Source organism: Oncorhynchus gorbuscha, linkage group LG13 (assembly GCF_021184085.1).
Source record: "Oncorhynchus gorbuscha isolate QuinsamMale2020 ecotype Even-year linkage group LG13, OgorEven_v1.0, whole genome shotgun sequence".
NCBI classification, from domain to species: domain Eukaryota; kingdom Metazoa; phylum Chordata; class Actinopteri; order Salmoniformes; family Salmonidae; genus Oncorhynchus; species Oncorhynchus gorbuscha.
Genome location: NC_060185.1, coordinates 42,854,153 through 42,871,069, shown reverse-complemented (window position 1 = coordinate 42,871,069; position 16,917 = coordinate 42,854,153). Strand labels below are relative to the sequence as shown.

The following is a 16,917-nucleotide window of genomic DNA, read 5'->3' as shown; positions in this document are numbered from 1 at the left end:
GTGTACCACTTGTTACTTAATTTGTATTGTTATATTATTCTCACTTATTCCTAGAAAGCACATACAGTGGGGAGAACAAGTATTTGATACACTGCCGATTTTGCAGGTTTTCCTACTTACAAAGCATGTAGAGGTCTGTCATTTTTATCATAGGTGCACTTCAACTGTGAGAGACGGAATCTAAAACAAAAGTCCAGAAAATCACATTGTATGATTTTTAAAAATCATACAATGTGATTTTCTGGATTTTTGTTTTAGATTCCATCTCTCACAGTTGGAGTGTACCTATGATAAAAAATTACAGACCTCTACATGCTTTGTAAGTAGGAAAACCTGCAAAATCGGCAGTGTATCAAATACTTGTTCTCCCCACTGTATAAAGAATAATAAATATCTCCAAACATAGTTCTTTATTCATTCACTGTAGTTCATAATTACATTTTCACAGTAGGAAGCAGGACTTGGCTGAAGGACTGGTACCGGTATGTGAAGTAGTTTTAGCTCACTTTGCCACTGTCAAATCATGAATAGAAACGCATGAGTGGGACACTACTTCTCCATAATATATGCCATTTAGCAGACACTTTTATCCAAAGCGACTTACAGTCATGTGTGCATACATTCTACGTATGGGTGGTCCCGGGGATCGAACCCACTACCCTGGCGTTACAAGCGCCATGCTCTACCAACTGAGCTACAGAAGCACCGCTTGGCAGTTGTTGTGAAACAAGTCCCCTGTTGGTGCTCTAGAGTACTGCTGCAGGAAACCGTTCAGCTCCAGCAGTGAGCGCTGGTCCACTCAGTTCTGCTCAGCGTTGAGGGTGGTGGCGCCACCGCTATGGACAGGCTCACCGTTGTTGTCCACACAGCAGTAAGCGTTCCTGATGTACTCGGGGATGTTGACGCGTCGGACATTGTCGTTGACAATCCAGTTGTCTGTGGAGGGGATGGCGCCCACCAGCACTCGTGGCGGGCACAGGCGTTCTGGTTGAGCTTGGGGTTCTGGGGCACCACGTTGGTTAGGGTGAAGGTGGCGTTACGACTGGGGGGGAAAAGGAAGTGGGTGACCGTGTGAGATTAAGAAGAGAGGAAAAAGGAGAGATAGATTGTAGGTTCAAGCAATTTGTCAGAGTGGGTGTAGTCCTCGTTGAGTGCCTTTCTCTCACCCAGGTAAACACCAGGGTGATCTTTCCCCAGCCAGTACCCATCCTTCATCTCTGCACCCCACGAGCTGGGAGGGAAATAAACTGCCGTTACAACCCAAAGTTTTAGATCAATTCAAATAGAAAATATCATTTGTCTTGAAACATTTTAGGCATCTCAGTTTATTTCAATGTTTTTTCTCACAATTTATTTAGGCAACAATCTGCCTCCGTATCGTACAACACAGGACACAACAAATATGATGATCTAGAGCCTTTTTCAATTTGTGTCACCAACATAGAGTTATTGATGTGAGTTGTTGAGGAGACCGTCCTATGCCATGTCTGTTTCTAGCCACAGACACATCTGCCCTGTTCTCATGACCCACCTGTGGCTCCACAAACCAGCGTTTCTCCCTGCCTCCTCCGTTGCTGGGCTGGAAGCGGTAGGCTGAATACACAGCAATGGTTGGTGGTTGGTGTCGTACAGCGTGGCAAAGTGGTACCTGTTGTAGAAGCGCTGGCACAGGCGGGCAGCACCGGGGGAATCAGCACCCCAGCCTAGTACCTTCCCTGGTAAAAATACTCCACACACTCTGGGATGTCCTCGAAGGGACAGGGTTCCAGCCAGGAATACAGATAGGGCTATTGGGATCGGCATCATTGGATGGGACGTTCCTACTTCCTAGTTGATTGCTTTCTCCTCGTGTTCTCTGGTCACGAGAACACTCACCTGTCCTGCACCAAGCTATGCCTCTGCAGAGCCCAATGGTTGAACCCGTATAGCCTGTTTAACCAGCAGGTCACAGTGTCTGGGTAGATCCAAATGTACATGGTTCTCTCAGGTGGTGTGTACATTACATAGACCAGCTGTTCTGCTTTTGATGAAACCAAGATTGAACACTTTGGCCTGAATGCCAAGCGTCATATGGAGGAAACCTGGCACCATCCCTACGGTGAAGCATGGTGGTGGCAGCGTCATGCTATGGGGATGTTTTACAGTGGCAGGGACTAGAAGAATAGCCAGGAATCGAGGCAAATATGAACGGAGCGAAGTACAGAGAGATCCTTGATGAAAACCTGCTCCAAAGCACTCAGGACCTCAGACTGGGGCGAAGGTTCACCTTCCAACAGGACAACAACACTAAGCACACAGCCAAGACAACGCAGGAGTGGCTTCGGGACATGTCTCTGAATGTCCTTGAGTGGCCCAGCAAGAGCCTGGACTTGAACCTGATCTAACATCTCTGGAGAGACATGAAAATAGCTGTGCAGCAACGCTCCCCATCCAACCTGACAGAGCTTGAGAGGATCTGCAGAGAGGAATGGGAGTAACTCCCCAAATACTAGTGTGCCAAGCTTGCAGCATCATGCCGAAGAAAACTCGAGCCTATAATCACTGCCAAAGGTGCTTTAACAAAGTACTGTGTAAAGGGTCTGAATACCTACCTGTATGTAAATGTGATATTTCCGTTTTTCTTTGTATACATTTGCAAACATTTTGAAAAACCTGTTTCTGCTTTGTCGTTATGGGGTATTGTGTGTAGATTGATGAGGAAAAAATCTAATTTAATCAATTTTAGAATAAGGCTGTAACGTAACAATGTGGAAAAAGTCAAGGGGTCTGAATACTTTCTGAATGCACTGTATGTAAAGTCTAGTAAATGTGTGTGTGTAGGGTCAGTGCAGATAGTTCCGGTAACATTAATTGACATTTTAGTTGAAATGTTTAAATCCGAAAAATGATAGAGCAATGTGCAGTACCAGTCAAAAGTTTGCAAACATCAACTTATTTATTATTATTTTCTTAATTGTAGAATAATAGTGAAGAAACATATTGAATCATGTAGTAACCAAAAAAGTGTTAAACAAATAAAAATATACTTTATATTTGAGATTCTTCAAAGTAACCTTGATTGGCTTGATGACAACTTTGCACACTCGTTGCATTCTCTCAACCAGCTTCACCTGGAAGGCTTTTCCAACAGTCTTGAAGGAGTTCCCACATAAGCTGAGCACTAGTTGGCAACTTTTCCTTCACTCTGAATTCCAATTCATCCCAAACCATCTCAATTGGGTTGAGGTCGAGTGATTGTGGAGGCAAGATAATCTGATGCGGCAATCCATCACTCTCCTTCTTGATCAAATAGCTCTTACACAGTCTGGAGGTTTGTTGGTTCATTGTCCTGTTGAAAAACAAATGATAGTCCCACTAAGCGCAACCAGATGGGATGGCGTATCGCCGCAGAATACTCTAGTCGCCATGCTGCTTAAGTGTGCCTTGGATTCTAAATAAATCACAATGTCACCAGCAAAGCACCCTCACACCTCCTCCATGCTTCACGGTGGGAACCACATAAGCGGAGATCATCATTTCACCTACTCTGCGTCTTGCAAAGACACAGTACCAAAAATCTCACATTTGGACTCATCAGACAAAAGGACAGATTTCCACCGGTCTAATGTCCATTGCTCGTGTTTCTTGGCCCAAGCAAGTCTCTTCTTCTTATTGGTGTCCTTTAGTAGTGGTTTCTTTGCAGAAATTCGACCATGAAGGCCATACATTTAGCAAGTCAGTTAAGAACAAATTCTTATTTACAATGACGGCCTACACCGGCCAAACCCAGATGATGCTGGGCCAATTGTACGCCACCCTATGGGACTCCCAATCACAGCCAGTTGTGATACAGACTGGAATCGAAACAGGGTGCCTGTAGTGACACCTCTAGCACTGAGATACAGTGCCTTAGATCGCTGCGCCACTCGGAAGCCCCACAAGACGTTGAGATGTGTCTGTTACTTTAACTCTGTGAAACATTTATTATGGCTGCAATTTCTGAGGCTGGTAACTCTAATTAACTTAGCCTCTGCAGCAGATGTTACTCTGGGTCTTCCATTCCTGTGGTGGTCCTCATATGAAAGACAGTTTTATCATAGCACTTGATGGTTTTTGCGACTGCACTTGAAGAAACTTTAAAAGTTCTTGACATTTTCCGTATTGACTGACCTTCGTCTTTTAAAGTAATGATGGACTGTCGTTTCTCTTTGCTTATTCGAGCTGTTCTTGCCATAATATGGACTTGGTCTTTTACCAAATAGAGTTATCTTCTGTATACCACACCTACCTTGTCACAACACAACTGATTGGCATACCTGTTAATTGAAATGCATTCCAGGTGACTACCTCATGAAGCTGGTTGAAAGAATGCCAATAGTGTGCAAAACTATCATCAAGGCAAAGGGTGGCTACTTTGAAGAATCTCAAATATAAAATATATTTAGAATTTTGGTTAGTACATGATTCCATATGTGTTATTTCATAGTTTTGATGTCTTCACTATTATTCTACCATGTAGAAAATGGTAAAAAATAAAGAAAAACCCTTGAATGAGTAGGTGTGTCCAAACTTTTGACTGGTACTGTACATTTTTATGTTCAAACTTCTAAATGACACACACATTTCTCCTTCACATGTCAATCTTATGGTAGAGCTTCTATGAATCATTGTTGGTGTAGTCAAAGTCAGTGGCTAAGTCTTGGTGGTATAACTCGTCTCGTGTTGGTTTCCCAGGCAAGAGTAAACCTGGCTCGATTCCTGGTCTGGCCTCACCCTCTTGGCACACGCGCTCGCCTAGGAACCCTAAGAGGCATGAGGGGAAAATACTGCCGATCAGATTACAGATATCAAAAGTGTGAAACAAGGGATTGAACCAGTTATGGTTTTTCCACAACAATAGGCCTATGAGGAGACATACATCAAGTAAATCATTTGACTATAACCTTGTTCATTCAGATCTACAGTATACAGTACAGTCTTAGATTTCTCATGTATAGTAAGTACTTTGCTTTGGCCTCACACTCTCATCTTTCATAACAATCATTCACACCATGTTGCATTCAAAGTGGTAACTGGCTGTCAAATTGTGTCTGGTTGCCCCATCCACACCGACACAGTATATTATAATGTTGGTTGGTGCTGCTCTTAAAGTCTGCCACTAGATGTCAGGTTTGTATCAAATGTTTGGGATGTAAACAGGGAGGCCTGGCTACTGTATATGTCCCATGATCCTCATGGTACAACATTCCAGAATGCAGGCAGTAGCAGTACCAATTTTTACCCAGTATACATTTATCCAGTAGACATTGTTGTACAATTGAAATGTGCTACATCTCAAAATGTAGAATTATTGTCTCGAGGATTGGTTTTCTGCGAAGGCAAGAGCACGGAACACACAGGCAGATTTTTTTCCAGGCATTCATTTGCGGCTATTAAACATGAGTGACAAGTGAACACAATTAAGTGAAATAATGACAACTGTTTCTAAGGCCCAGTCATTCATTTGTCAAGGCTGCATTACTGGATGTGAATAGACGTTCCTTGACTTACAGGCACACGTGCCTACATTGACATTAATCCTGGTCACTCAATTGATTGGCCCATTTTTTTTTTAATTGCTTGTTACTAATCACATGGATTATGGGTAAATAATGCTTATGAATCAGACAGGTTGTTACTTTAATAGTTGTCTGTCTGGACGCCAATGGTGTGTTCAGAAGTGCTGCTTTCCTAGTTAGTTGCAAGCCGTTGTTGTGGATACTGTGTAGTAAAATGTGTGTATAGTTTTAAGTGTGTACCATGTGAGTGATACAGTACTGGGCCACTGACTGTTTCTGAACTGTGCTTAGTGTTCTAAATCTTGAGCCCTTTCCACAAATGGTCATCTATCTACCTTTCTGGTAGGCTACTGCTGGACCGACAGTGGACTATAGCTGGACTGAGGAAATCATTCAGAGCACAGTCTAAGGTCCTAATGGCCCAATGACTTGAGGAGACAAAAGGTCAGACTGCATCCCAGGCTATTCTTTAAGCCTTAGACTAGACTAGACTAGACTAGACTAGACTAGACAGACTCACTCACTCACTCAAATAGGTAGTCTACATTTAGGTACCCCCATCACCCAATCACTCCCTTCATTCCTCAACATCAATTAATTTAAGATTTATTCATACATTTCCAATATATTTATGTATGAGTCCTCCCTCCCTCCCTGTTACTGTAATCAGACAGACAGACAGACAGAGAGACAGACAGAGAGACAGACAGAGAGACAGACAGAGAGACAGACAGACAGACAGACAGACAGACAGACAGACTCAAATAGGTAACCTTCTTAGGTACCCCCATCACCCAATCACTCCCTTCATTTTTCAACATCAATTCATTTAAGATGTATTCATACATTTCCAATATATTTATATATGAGCCCTCCCTCCCTCCCACTGTAATCCATCAATGTTCCATCATCCATCATGCAAACAGCCCCAGAGTTACCATGGCAACCACCATGGGCCCAGCTATGCGCAGCTCCTCTCTGATTGGCTGGCACAGAGGCAGTCTGAGTCTGTCTGGTAGATGTGGTAATTGCCTGGGAGTCTCAACCCCCCCCCCCCCCATTCACTTCACATACAGATACACACAAACATGCATACAGTACTATAAACACACCAACACAATCCACATAAGCTTCACAGACATCCTAGGAAATGGAAGAGGGAGACAAGGGGTCAGAATAACGTGGGCAGGAAGAGAGGTGGGAGTAGACTAGTAGTAGTCTCTTGTTTGTTGGATGGCCGAGGGGGGGGGGTATACAGAATTTGGGATAAGGTGAAAGTGGGAATTTTGCCAAGAAGTGGATGGAAGAATATATATATATTTTAAAATAGACATTTTCCCCAAGAAAAAAAAGGTGTGCACTAGCAATGATTCTGGCTTCTGGAAGGTGAAGAATGGAATTCAGGATTTGTTCAGCCAGGTCTCTCCAGGACTACAGTATGATAGATGCCTATTCTCCAATCTATCCCATACAGACATTATAGCTCAAAGAGAACCTGTTTACTTTCAAGCCATACGAGGTTCAAGTAATGCAATCATACTGTGGTATATCATTATATTTTGGGGAGAAAAGTGCCCCCCTGGGTTTATGGATCCAAGCTCCAAACCATCTATTGTAAATAGCGTATTTATGATACTTAAAACATAATGGATGAATTTTCAGCTTTTCACATTTTCTTCAGAAATACACAAACATTGCTAAATTGGTGGGTGTTCAGAAGCTCCACACAGACACACACCACAGCAGACAGTTTCAGGAGTTACAACTTTTAATAATGATTGTTTGTAAATGAAAAAAGGAGTCAGGAGAGAAAAATGTGGAAAAATTGGGTGCCTCGAGAAAGACAAGATGAATTTACAGTGAATGAATGAATGACAGCTATGCAGTTGCAGTCAATATTTCAAAGCGTTCCCAGGTAGAGAAGGAAAAAACAACCCACGTGTCCAGGAAGATTTGATCTCCATCAGGGTAAATACGAACAAATTCATTTTATCCAGTGTTTCTTTTTTTCCAACAGACAGTTACAAGAAAGGAAAATGTGCACACACTCACACAGGAATTTATTATTTGGGGAATAAGAAGTGCAAGCAAGATCACAGCACGACAATTTACAAGAGGGCCAAAATCCTGCTTCGTTTGAGGACTGGCCAATAATCTACTTTCCCTTCTGATCCTACCCCCAGTCTAAAGGTGGGGGGTGGGGTCAAAGGTCATATCTGAGCTTGAGTCACTCCTCTTTCCGCAACTGCATCTTTTCAGACAGTACAATCAATGTAGTTTGACCACCACATCCTCATAAGTGCCAGGAATAAATTCAGAAGGCTTATCAGAAAAACACGTTCAGATCAGCTCACCTCACTCACACAGAATCACAAGTCATCATCCGGCTATTACCTCAGTACTGGCTCTGAACACAACTCTGATTGGATATTGGTGGGACACTTAAAAGGATGAAAGAGTAATGTGGTGAAGGTTTTCACATTGTCTTTTGAGGAGCCTGTCCATTAAAAGGTGAAAAGTTTCATTATTGAACAATTCACCGCTAGGACACAATCTATTATGACACATTGCACTTTTCACAATCAAGGGGCCCAGAATTCAGTAGAATAACATTCTGTCACCAGATCTGTTCTCCAAGGGTCCTTGTCATGCGACAGCACAAACAGATCTGGGATCAGGCTACTGTCACTCGGGACCAACGACGGTAGCAAGTACTGTGGCTTCAGCAGTACCCATTCTAGTGTAGTACACTAGTGTTGACTGTATTCTTGGATGTATCGGAATGCAGCTTGTTTCTTGGAGAGGAAGTTTGAAAAATAATAACCGTCTCTTCACTGTGTTTGTTTGTTTTTCGAGGACCTCATTATGAGTTTAAAGAGACTGTGCATCCCAAATGGGACCCTATTCCCTATGTGATGCACTACTTTTCACCAGAGCCTTATGGCCACTGTAGTGCACCATAAAGAGGACAGGGTGTCATTTGGAACGGAACCACTGACAGACAGACAGCGCCTTCAAGTCCGCCTGAGTGTCTCTCCCTCTCTCTCACACACATAGCCACACACACGTACACACACATGCCAAACAAACAAACACACTGTGCAAAATGGTTGAAGTAGAAAAACACAGACATAAACAAATAAGAGAACAATACTGAGAGAGAAGAGGTGAAAACATCCCTAGTTATTCGAGAAAAATAAATAAAGTAGATATCAGAATATGAAATCGAGAGGATTTCTGGTATCACACATGCCTAAATGATGGTACATACATTTTGGGTAGCACAGGTAGTAACATTTACCCCCAATATGGCTGTGTGTGTTGGATCATACCATAGTAGAATATAAACACATACATTTGAGGAGTAGAGACATCACAAATATGGAGGCAAATAGACAACCACTTTTAAGTGCATTTAAATTGACACAAATTGTATTTTTGAGTTCCTATTTCGATATGCACTGAGACGGTGAATTATGAAATGGCAATTAGTCTTTATGATAAACAGAGAGAGTGACAATCTATTTACAGCAAAATGTCTCCCAACTTAAAGCTCTAGGAAGAGTAGGGGGGGGATCATTGGACCAATCAAAGTTGCAGCCTCATACAATAGTCCAGTCAGATAGGCCACTAGGGGAGGGGACTTTGGGTTGAAAAAAGACTCGTCTCAGTGCAAGCGCACAAACTCACATGCTGGCATCCCAGTTAGTAGAAGTCCTTGCTTTTAGCTTACTCTTTGAAAGCACATTATATTACAAGTTCCTAGCACACAAAGCAGTCTTGCAGATAGTAAAGAGCTCAATTCTACTAGTTTTGATGACTTTTCACAAAAATGAGTTATCCTTTGAGAAAAAACAAGGGCTCGGAAGAGAGAAACGGCGCAAGCTGGCTTGAATTCGTTTGGTCCAACAGAAAACATAATACAGTAAGTCATGGTGGTGTTTCTAGGAATCAGAATCATCAGAAGCCCCTCCCCTTCCTGCTCCCTGACCCTGCCATAGGTCCTGCCTAGCACCTGGTTGGCTACGGTTGGCTCTCATTTCCACGCAGTTTTAGGAGGGCACATTTGCCCTCACTCACACACGCATACACACGCACATATACAGATGGACACACACACACACACAACTTTACCCAAATGGGTCACAAACACATTATTGCGAATTAAGTGTGCTTTCTTAAATACATTTTATCCTTAAAATATCTTTAAAAACTATAATGTTAACACCATGCAAATAAAGTACCAAATAAAATGTTTAAAAAAACATTTGGGCCCTGTATTTTTGACAAGGCCAGACAATAAAACCTGCATTGTCCACACTTAAAACATACCTACATTCTTGCTAAACACACAGACAAAATACACCAAGCCCCGCCAAAGTCATAGCAGTCTCATGTTGGCTTTTTCAGTTGTTGTTTTGAAGGAAATGAAGGTAACCAGAGGTTTACAGTTGAGGAAAACCTTTGCTCTAATTCATTATTTTTTTGGACACAAAATTTGATCTAAGTGGCTGATGACAGAGTGACGACCTCTCCGCTCTCTCTCCTCTGCAAATGTCATAAAGCCACAACAGCTCTGCACGATGGTATCAACCCCAGAGTACTTCACTTTCAAAGGCCTTGAGTGGCGGCTCCAGGTGGGAGGAAGGGGGCGGGGCTGCAGCTGCTTTAAACCTAACGAGGAGTCTGGTCGTCACTACGGCCTGCTTCTCCCTCTCTCTGTGTACTCTGCTGCCAGGGCCACAGACGAGTGTATGGGAGTATAGGGCCACAGTGGCAGCTGATGCTCGTTAGGGCTCCTCTAAGGACCCTTCACAGGGGAGAGCATGCCTCTTGAGTGCCCTTGTGGGCTACTGATAAACAGCTCTTTGGAGGCAGACGGTGGAGGGACAGCAAGCCCCGGGGGGTAGCCCAGTTAGGCTATTGATGATCAGATGCTCCCCGCTGAGGCTGCTGGGATAGAAGGTGGTTCCTCATGGGCCAGAGGTGCCAGAGGTGGAGGGGACTCCAGGGGCAGGTGGCTGGGCCTCAGCAGGGGCAGACTGGGGGAGACCTGGATGGAGCATGGTGCAACCTGGGATGTAGGTACTTCCATTGACGTTAAAACAGCTGGGGCTGGGAGACCTGATGACTGGAGAGGTGGACAGACGTCTGTTGTCGTTTCATAGAGCAGGAAAAACTGCAGGGCGTTGAGGGTGTCTTCTCAGATTGGAGTTGGTCCAGTTGTTATGTTTAGGGCAGGGGGGTGTAACGTGGTAGATTAGGTCAGGGTGATGTAGGCCGAGGCCTTCTCTTTCAACTGTCGCAGACACAGATGGCAACTCCAGCTCCCTGGAAGATCAACAGTTCACAAGTTCACTGGTTATTGGAAAGCCTAGGGATTAACCCTTGCAGAATAAATGACCACTGTAAACTGAATACTGATTGCGAGTGCATCACCACATACTGTGGTCAGGTAGTGTGATAGATTTGCAATCTCTTAGCCATGTCAACTTGACTTACGGATGACACAAGCATGCAGCACATGGCCTTTCCCCTTATAATGCATCTACTATATAAGTGACATTATGAACCCAGCCATTGCATGGTCATCAACTACCGACAATATGCCAGCCTAGGTATACTATACAGTATTCTATAGGACTACACTAGGCCTATATCCTCCACATATCCTGTAGTGTACCTACCCTCTGGGGGCTCCGCCATAGGGGGGCTCAGGCAGTACATATGGTAGCCTCTGTCACAGTCATCACAGAATAGTAACTGATCCTGCAACAGGGAAACACACAAACACAAATAATGTTATGACATTATCAATCAAATATAGGACATACTACACTCACACAGGCCCAGATTTGCTACGCGTTTGTACTGGGTGCAAAGATTGCACCCATATTTTTGCGTGTTATTAACCTTTACTGAGGAGGAGGAGAGTCCAGGCGAGTGTGGGTTGGTCCCATGTTTCATGAGCAGAAATAAAAGATCCCAGAAATGTTCCATACGCACGAAAAGCTTATTTCTCTCAAATGTTGTGCACAAATTGGTTTACATCCCTGTTAGTGAGCATTTCACCTTTGCCAAGAAGCTGATTAAACAGCAGGATCATTACACAGGTGCACCTTGTGCTGGGAACGATAAAAGGCCACTAACTTGGCATACTGACTGCAGGAATGTCCACCAGAGCTGTTGCCAGAAATGTTTTACTTCCCTACCATAAGCCTCCAATGTCATTTTGGAGAATTTGTTAGTACGTCCAACCGGCCTCACAACCGCAGACCACGTGCATGGCGTCATGTTGGTGAGCGGTTTGCTGGTGTCAACGTTGTGAACAGAGTGACCCATGGTGGCGGCGGGGTTATGGTATGGGCAGGCATAAGCTACGAACACAATTGCATTTTATTGACGGCAATTTGAATGCACAGAGATACCGTGATGAGGAAACATTCCACAGGTCACAATCAACAGCCTGATCAACTCTATGCAAAGGAGATGTGTCGCACTGCATGAGGCAAATGGTGATTTTCTGATCCACGTACTTTAAAAAAAAAAATTCTGTGACCAGCAGATACAGATCTGTACTCCCAGTCATGTGACATCCATAGATTAGGGCCTAATGAATTTATTTACATTGACTGATTTCCTTATATGAAATGTAACTCAGTAAAATCTTTGAAATTGTTGCATGTTGCATTTATATATATTTTCAGTATAGATGTTTTGGGAGTGTGAAGGGGCGTGTGTGTGTGTGTGCGTGTGGTGCTCACATCATTCTCGGAGGTGCCACACAAGCTGCAGGACTTGCACTCGATACACTGCCAGCGGTAGGTCCGTACGGCTGCCGTCATGTTGACTGTGAACTGCAGGCAGGACGGGTGGCCTGGGGACACAGAGAGGTACATACACACTCTTCATGTTACACTTCGTCACCATCGTTGTCGTCGTCATCAAGTTGGGCTTGTTTCCACTACACCCACACATAATAACATCTGTGTCATAATGACACATTTAAAACCAACTAAAACCGGTGTCCATAGGAGTGTCTGTCTGTCCGTACCTGAGCGTCCACAGTCGGCACAGGAGATGAGGTCCTCGGGACAGCCGGTCTTCTTGGAGCCGCCCAGGCAGAAGTCACAGTAGCCGTTAGGGATGACCGACCCATCTGCAGCTTTCTTAGCTGCAATCACACAGGTGGAAAGGTTACATACGATAGAGCTCTTTCCCTAACAAACGCTCTCCTACAGAAAAGCTGCATACTACTCTTGTATTCTATGCTCTAGAATATAAGAGTAATCCAGCATTTGTATGAAGCTCCATTGAGCACAGACCTAGAGCACAGAGTCTATGGCTGTGGTCTGTGGTTACCGATGACCTGCTACTGAGGCTGGTGTAGAGCTGAAGACTCAACAGGCTTAGGACTAGACTGACGTAGGATGAACATCGCAGGTTTGGAGAGGGAAAGAAAGAGAGAGAGAGAGAGAGAGAGAGAGAGAGAGAGAGAGAGAGAGAGAGAGAGAGAGAGAGAGAGGGTGAGAGAGAGACAGGGTGAGAGAGAGACAGGGTGAGAGAGAGACAGGGTGAGAGAGAGAGTAAGCAGAAACGAGTGAAAGCGGCAGAGACAGGAAACATAGAGTGAGACAGAGAATAAGAGACTTCCAGCCAACCAGACTGCAGAGCGTCCCAGCTGGATAAAACTCACCCTCCTCCATATGTTGGTTTGGGTAAAGCAAGCAGCAGGCCCGCTGAAGCCGGGGACTCGCCAGCTCGTGCCCAGCCAGGGAAGGGAGGAGTAAGACGGGAAGGGAACTCCACTGGGAGGCCCGGGGGTCTGTTAAATATTGTCAAAGGAACGGTGGGGGGCTGGGACAGACTTGCTGTGCATCAAGCGGCAGGTGCGCGGCGGGAAGCCATTTTAGAATAACCATTAATGGAGAGCAACGTCCCCCTGCATGCATCCTCTCTGTCTCACTGACTGCAGTCGATTGCATAATAACTTTAATAGCTCTGATCACGTAACCAGGACAGTGTATTTGTATGTGTCCTTTATTCCTGTATTAAGATGCAATGGACAGGAACATCACAATGACTCACCATCGTGCCATGTAAGACAGAAGAAGACAGACAACAGTATACAGTAGACTAGACAAGCACACACAGGAATTCATTCCGAATACGCAAACGCACACACAAACACACAAGCGCAAACGCACACACAAACACACAAGCGCAAACGCACACACACACACACACACACACACACACACACACACACACACACACACACACACACACACACACACACACACACACACACACACACACACACACACACACACACACACACACACACACACACACACACACACACACACACACACACACACACACACACACACACACACACACAGAGAATTCAGCAGCAGTCGGCATGGTGGAGTAATCAGTGGCTGTCTGGTGTGTGATTTGGAGAGCCAGGGCCCTCTCCAGCGAGGTTATTAATCTAGCCCAGGGTGGATTGTGGCAGGGGGCTGGGGGTGGGGGTGGGGGGTGAGTAGGCGGGGGTGGAGCAGGGCGGAGTGTGGGGTGGGGATTGGGTTTTCTACTCCACAGGGTTGGTCAATAAACCCCAGAGGAAGAAAAAAAAAACTCTGATCAGGATGAGAGGAGAGGGGGGAGGAGAAAAGAGCTGTCCGTGGTACCAGCACAGCAGCCAGGCAGCTCTGTACTTTATTGTATAATGAGGGGCAGTAATGTACAGTGGAGTGGTTTACGTACATTCAGGGGACTGTGGAAAGCATACCACTATCCCCACCTTCGTCTACAACACCTGCCACTTGGGCACTGAGCTATGTATGGACTATATACAACAGGTACATATAGTATGCATGTACAGTACAAGCATTAAAAACAAGGCAAAATAGGTTTATTAATGAAATACGTCACTTTGAGTAACGTTTTTTCTTTTTAAGCCTCTGGCCTTGTGAAAAAAACACACAGCCCTTCTTTGTGTACATTTTATTTCAACAGACTACTGACTGTGCTTTACCACAGTCCCTGGGGAGCAAAGCTGTATATGCACACACAATTACATAAAACTATATGCCAAACGGCACATACTACAAACAGTGTTGCTCTGGGGCTCTGTGGACTGTGAGGCTGCGAGGACCCCTGAGAGTGAATCAGCAGGCCCTGACACATCTGTGTGTGAGAGTGCTGCCCGCTGGCCTGCCTGCTCAGAAAGGAAAGCCCATCGATGATTAATTGCCTGTGGCCATGCTTAAAGACTGAGACGCTAACCTGAGGTGGTACATCCTTAAGACAGACAGAGAGAAAATAGAGATAGGGAGTGAAAAGGGGAGGGGGGGGAGAAGGAGAAAGAGAAGGTGGAAGGGAGAGGGAGATAGCAAAGCGAGTGGCAGAGAGAGACATAGAGACATACAGACCAAACCAGACATAGAGACATACAGACCAAACCAGACATAGAGACATACAGACCAAACCAGACATAGAGACATACAGACCAAACCAGACATAGAGACATACAGACCAAACCAGACAGAGAGACATACAGACCAAACCAGACAGAGAGACATACAGACCAAACCAGACATAGAGACATACAGACCAAACCAGACATAGAGACATACAGACCAAACCAGACATAGAGACATACAGACCAAACCAGACATAGAGACATACAGACCAAACCAGACAGAGAGACATACAGACCAAACCAGACATAGAGACATACAGACCAAACCAGACATAGAGACATACAGACCAAACCAGACATAGAGACATACAGACCAAACCAGACAGAGAGACATACAGACCAAACCAGACAGAGAGACATACAGACCAAACCAGACATAGAGACATACAGACCAAACCAGACAGAGAGACATACAGACCAAACCAGACAGAGAGACATACAGACCAAACCAGACAGAGAGACACAGAAAACTGGCAGACATGCAGACAGAGACAAAGAACATGCGCGAGAGAGGTAGATAAAAATGATCACAAGTAGCACGTTCCTGAGGTTGTCAAGGGTGATACACTCCTCCCTCCCTCCATCTCAACTCCAGCTCCACCTTTCCTGTAACACCCCGCCAATTACTGGGAGAATACAGGCAGAACAGCACACTTCACAGCTTTTAAGTGTGTCTCGGGGACCCACTGGGAATTAGGGGAGAGAGATGAATCCTCAAATACCCCCCTCATATCTCCCCACTCCCTTCCATTCCCTTCTCTCGCTTTCTCTCCCCCTAACTCTCTCCCCTCTCTTCGTCTACCTCTCTCTCTCGCTCTCTCAGTATAATCCTCTCTACCTCTCTTCCTCTCCCCTCCGCCTATCTCCATCCCCCTCTCTCTTTCTCTTTTCCAATCTCTCTCTCTCTCCGCGCTCTCCTTTTTCTCTCCAACTCACTCTCCCTTTCTCACTCCCTCATTCTCAATACAGCCTGCTCCTGGAGTTTCCACAATCTCATTCCAGCACAATCCCTGGCCTAAGAGCCATACCGCACTGGCTGGTCGATAAAGTGGCCACAGCCTTATCGAATTAACACTTCCGCCGGAATAACCACAAGCACCTGTTGCCTGGTCTCACATTCTCTATGCTTCTCACTATCCGCCACACTTTCATTCCTCCTTCTGCTCTCTCACCCAGGTCTCTTCACTCTGTTTTCTGAGCACAAACCTATTCACACAGGTCCAAGCATGCAGTACACTGAGCTTAAACTCATACACCGGGCCAACAATTAGATAGCTTAGCTTAGTTAGTGTGGTTTTGCACCTGACAACAAAACAGGGTTTCACTAAAGCAATCCTACTAGTCTAGTGTTAACCAGTGATGATGCTGTCTATTATGTCACCGTGAACAAACCAGACCAACAGAGACACAGATCAGCTCCTAGCCTCACCTACACACCAACACACTGCCGTCCCCACAACACAAAACACATTGCAGCAAGGCAGGGGAGCAAATGGAACAGAAGAGGAGAGAGGAAGAGGAGAGAGGAAGAGCAGAACACAAAGAGGAGAGGGAAGTGAAGAAGTGGCTGCTGCTGTGTCAGAGCATCAGTGTGAAAACACACACTCTGCACTCCTGTCGCCAGGCTGCTTAATGAGCGGAGCGCCACATCTAGACACACACACATACAGATACACACTGATATAATGTATACACACACACAGATACAAATACACGCTAATATAATGTATACATACACTCACAGACAATAGACGCACACATGCGCAAACACGCGCACAAGCACACACCGGAACATGTGCAAGTACACACTGAGACAAACGCCCGCCGCCCGCCCGCCCACCACACACACACACACACACACACACACACACACACACACACACACACACA

General features: G+C 45.0%; 1 protein-coding gene and 1 pseudogene across 1 annotated transcript in view; both read right to left on the bottom strand.

Moving 5' to 3' along the window:
- Nucleotides 1–694: 694 nt before the first annotated feature.
- Nucleotides 695–1,803, bottom strand: LOC123992317 (annotated as a pseudogene).
- Nucleotides 1,804–7,287: 5,484 nt separating this feature from the next.
- The window catches only part of LOC123992933 (zinc finger protein neuro-d4-like), a 92,297-nt gene continuing 82,667 nt past the window's right edge, over nucleotides 7,288–16,917 (bottom strand). The window contains exons 9-12 of the mRNA XM_046294581.1: nucleotides 12,592–12,711; nucleotides 12,302–12,414; nucleotides 11,225–11,306; nucleotides 7,288–10,868 (exon numbers count right to left, since the gene is read on the bottom strand). Of these exons, the coding sequence (XP_046150537.1) occupies nucleotides 10,798–10,868; nucleotides 11,225–11,306; nucleotides 12,302–12,414; nucleotides 12,592–12,711 (386 nt within the window). The 3' untranslated portion in view covers nucleotides 7,288–10,797. The remainder of the gene's footprint in view (nucleotides 10,869–11,224; nucleotides 11,307–12,301; nucleotides 12,415–12,591; nucleotides 12,712–16,917) is intronic.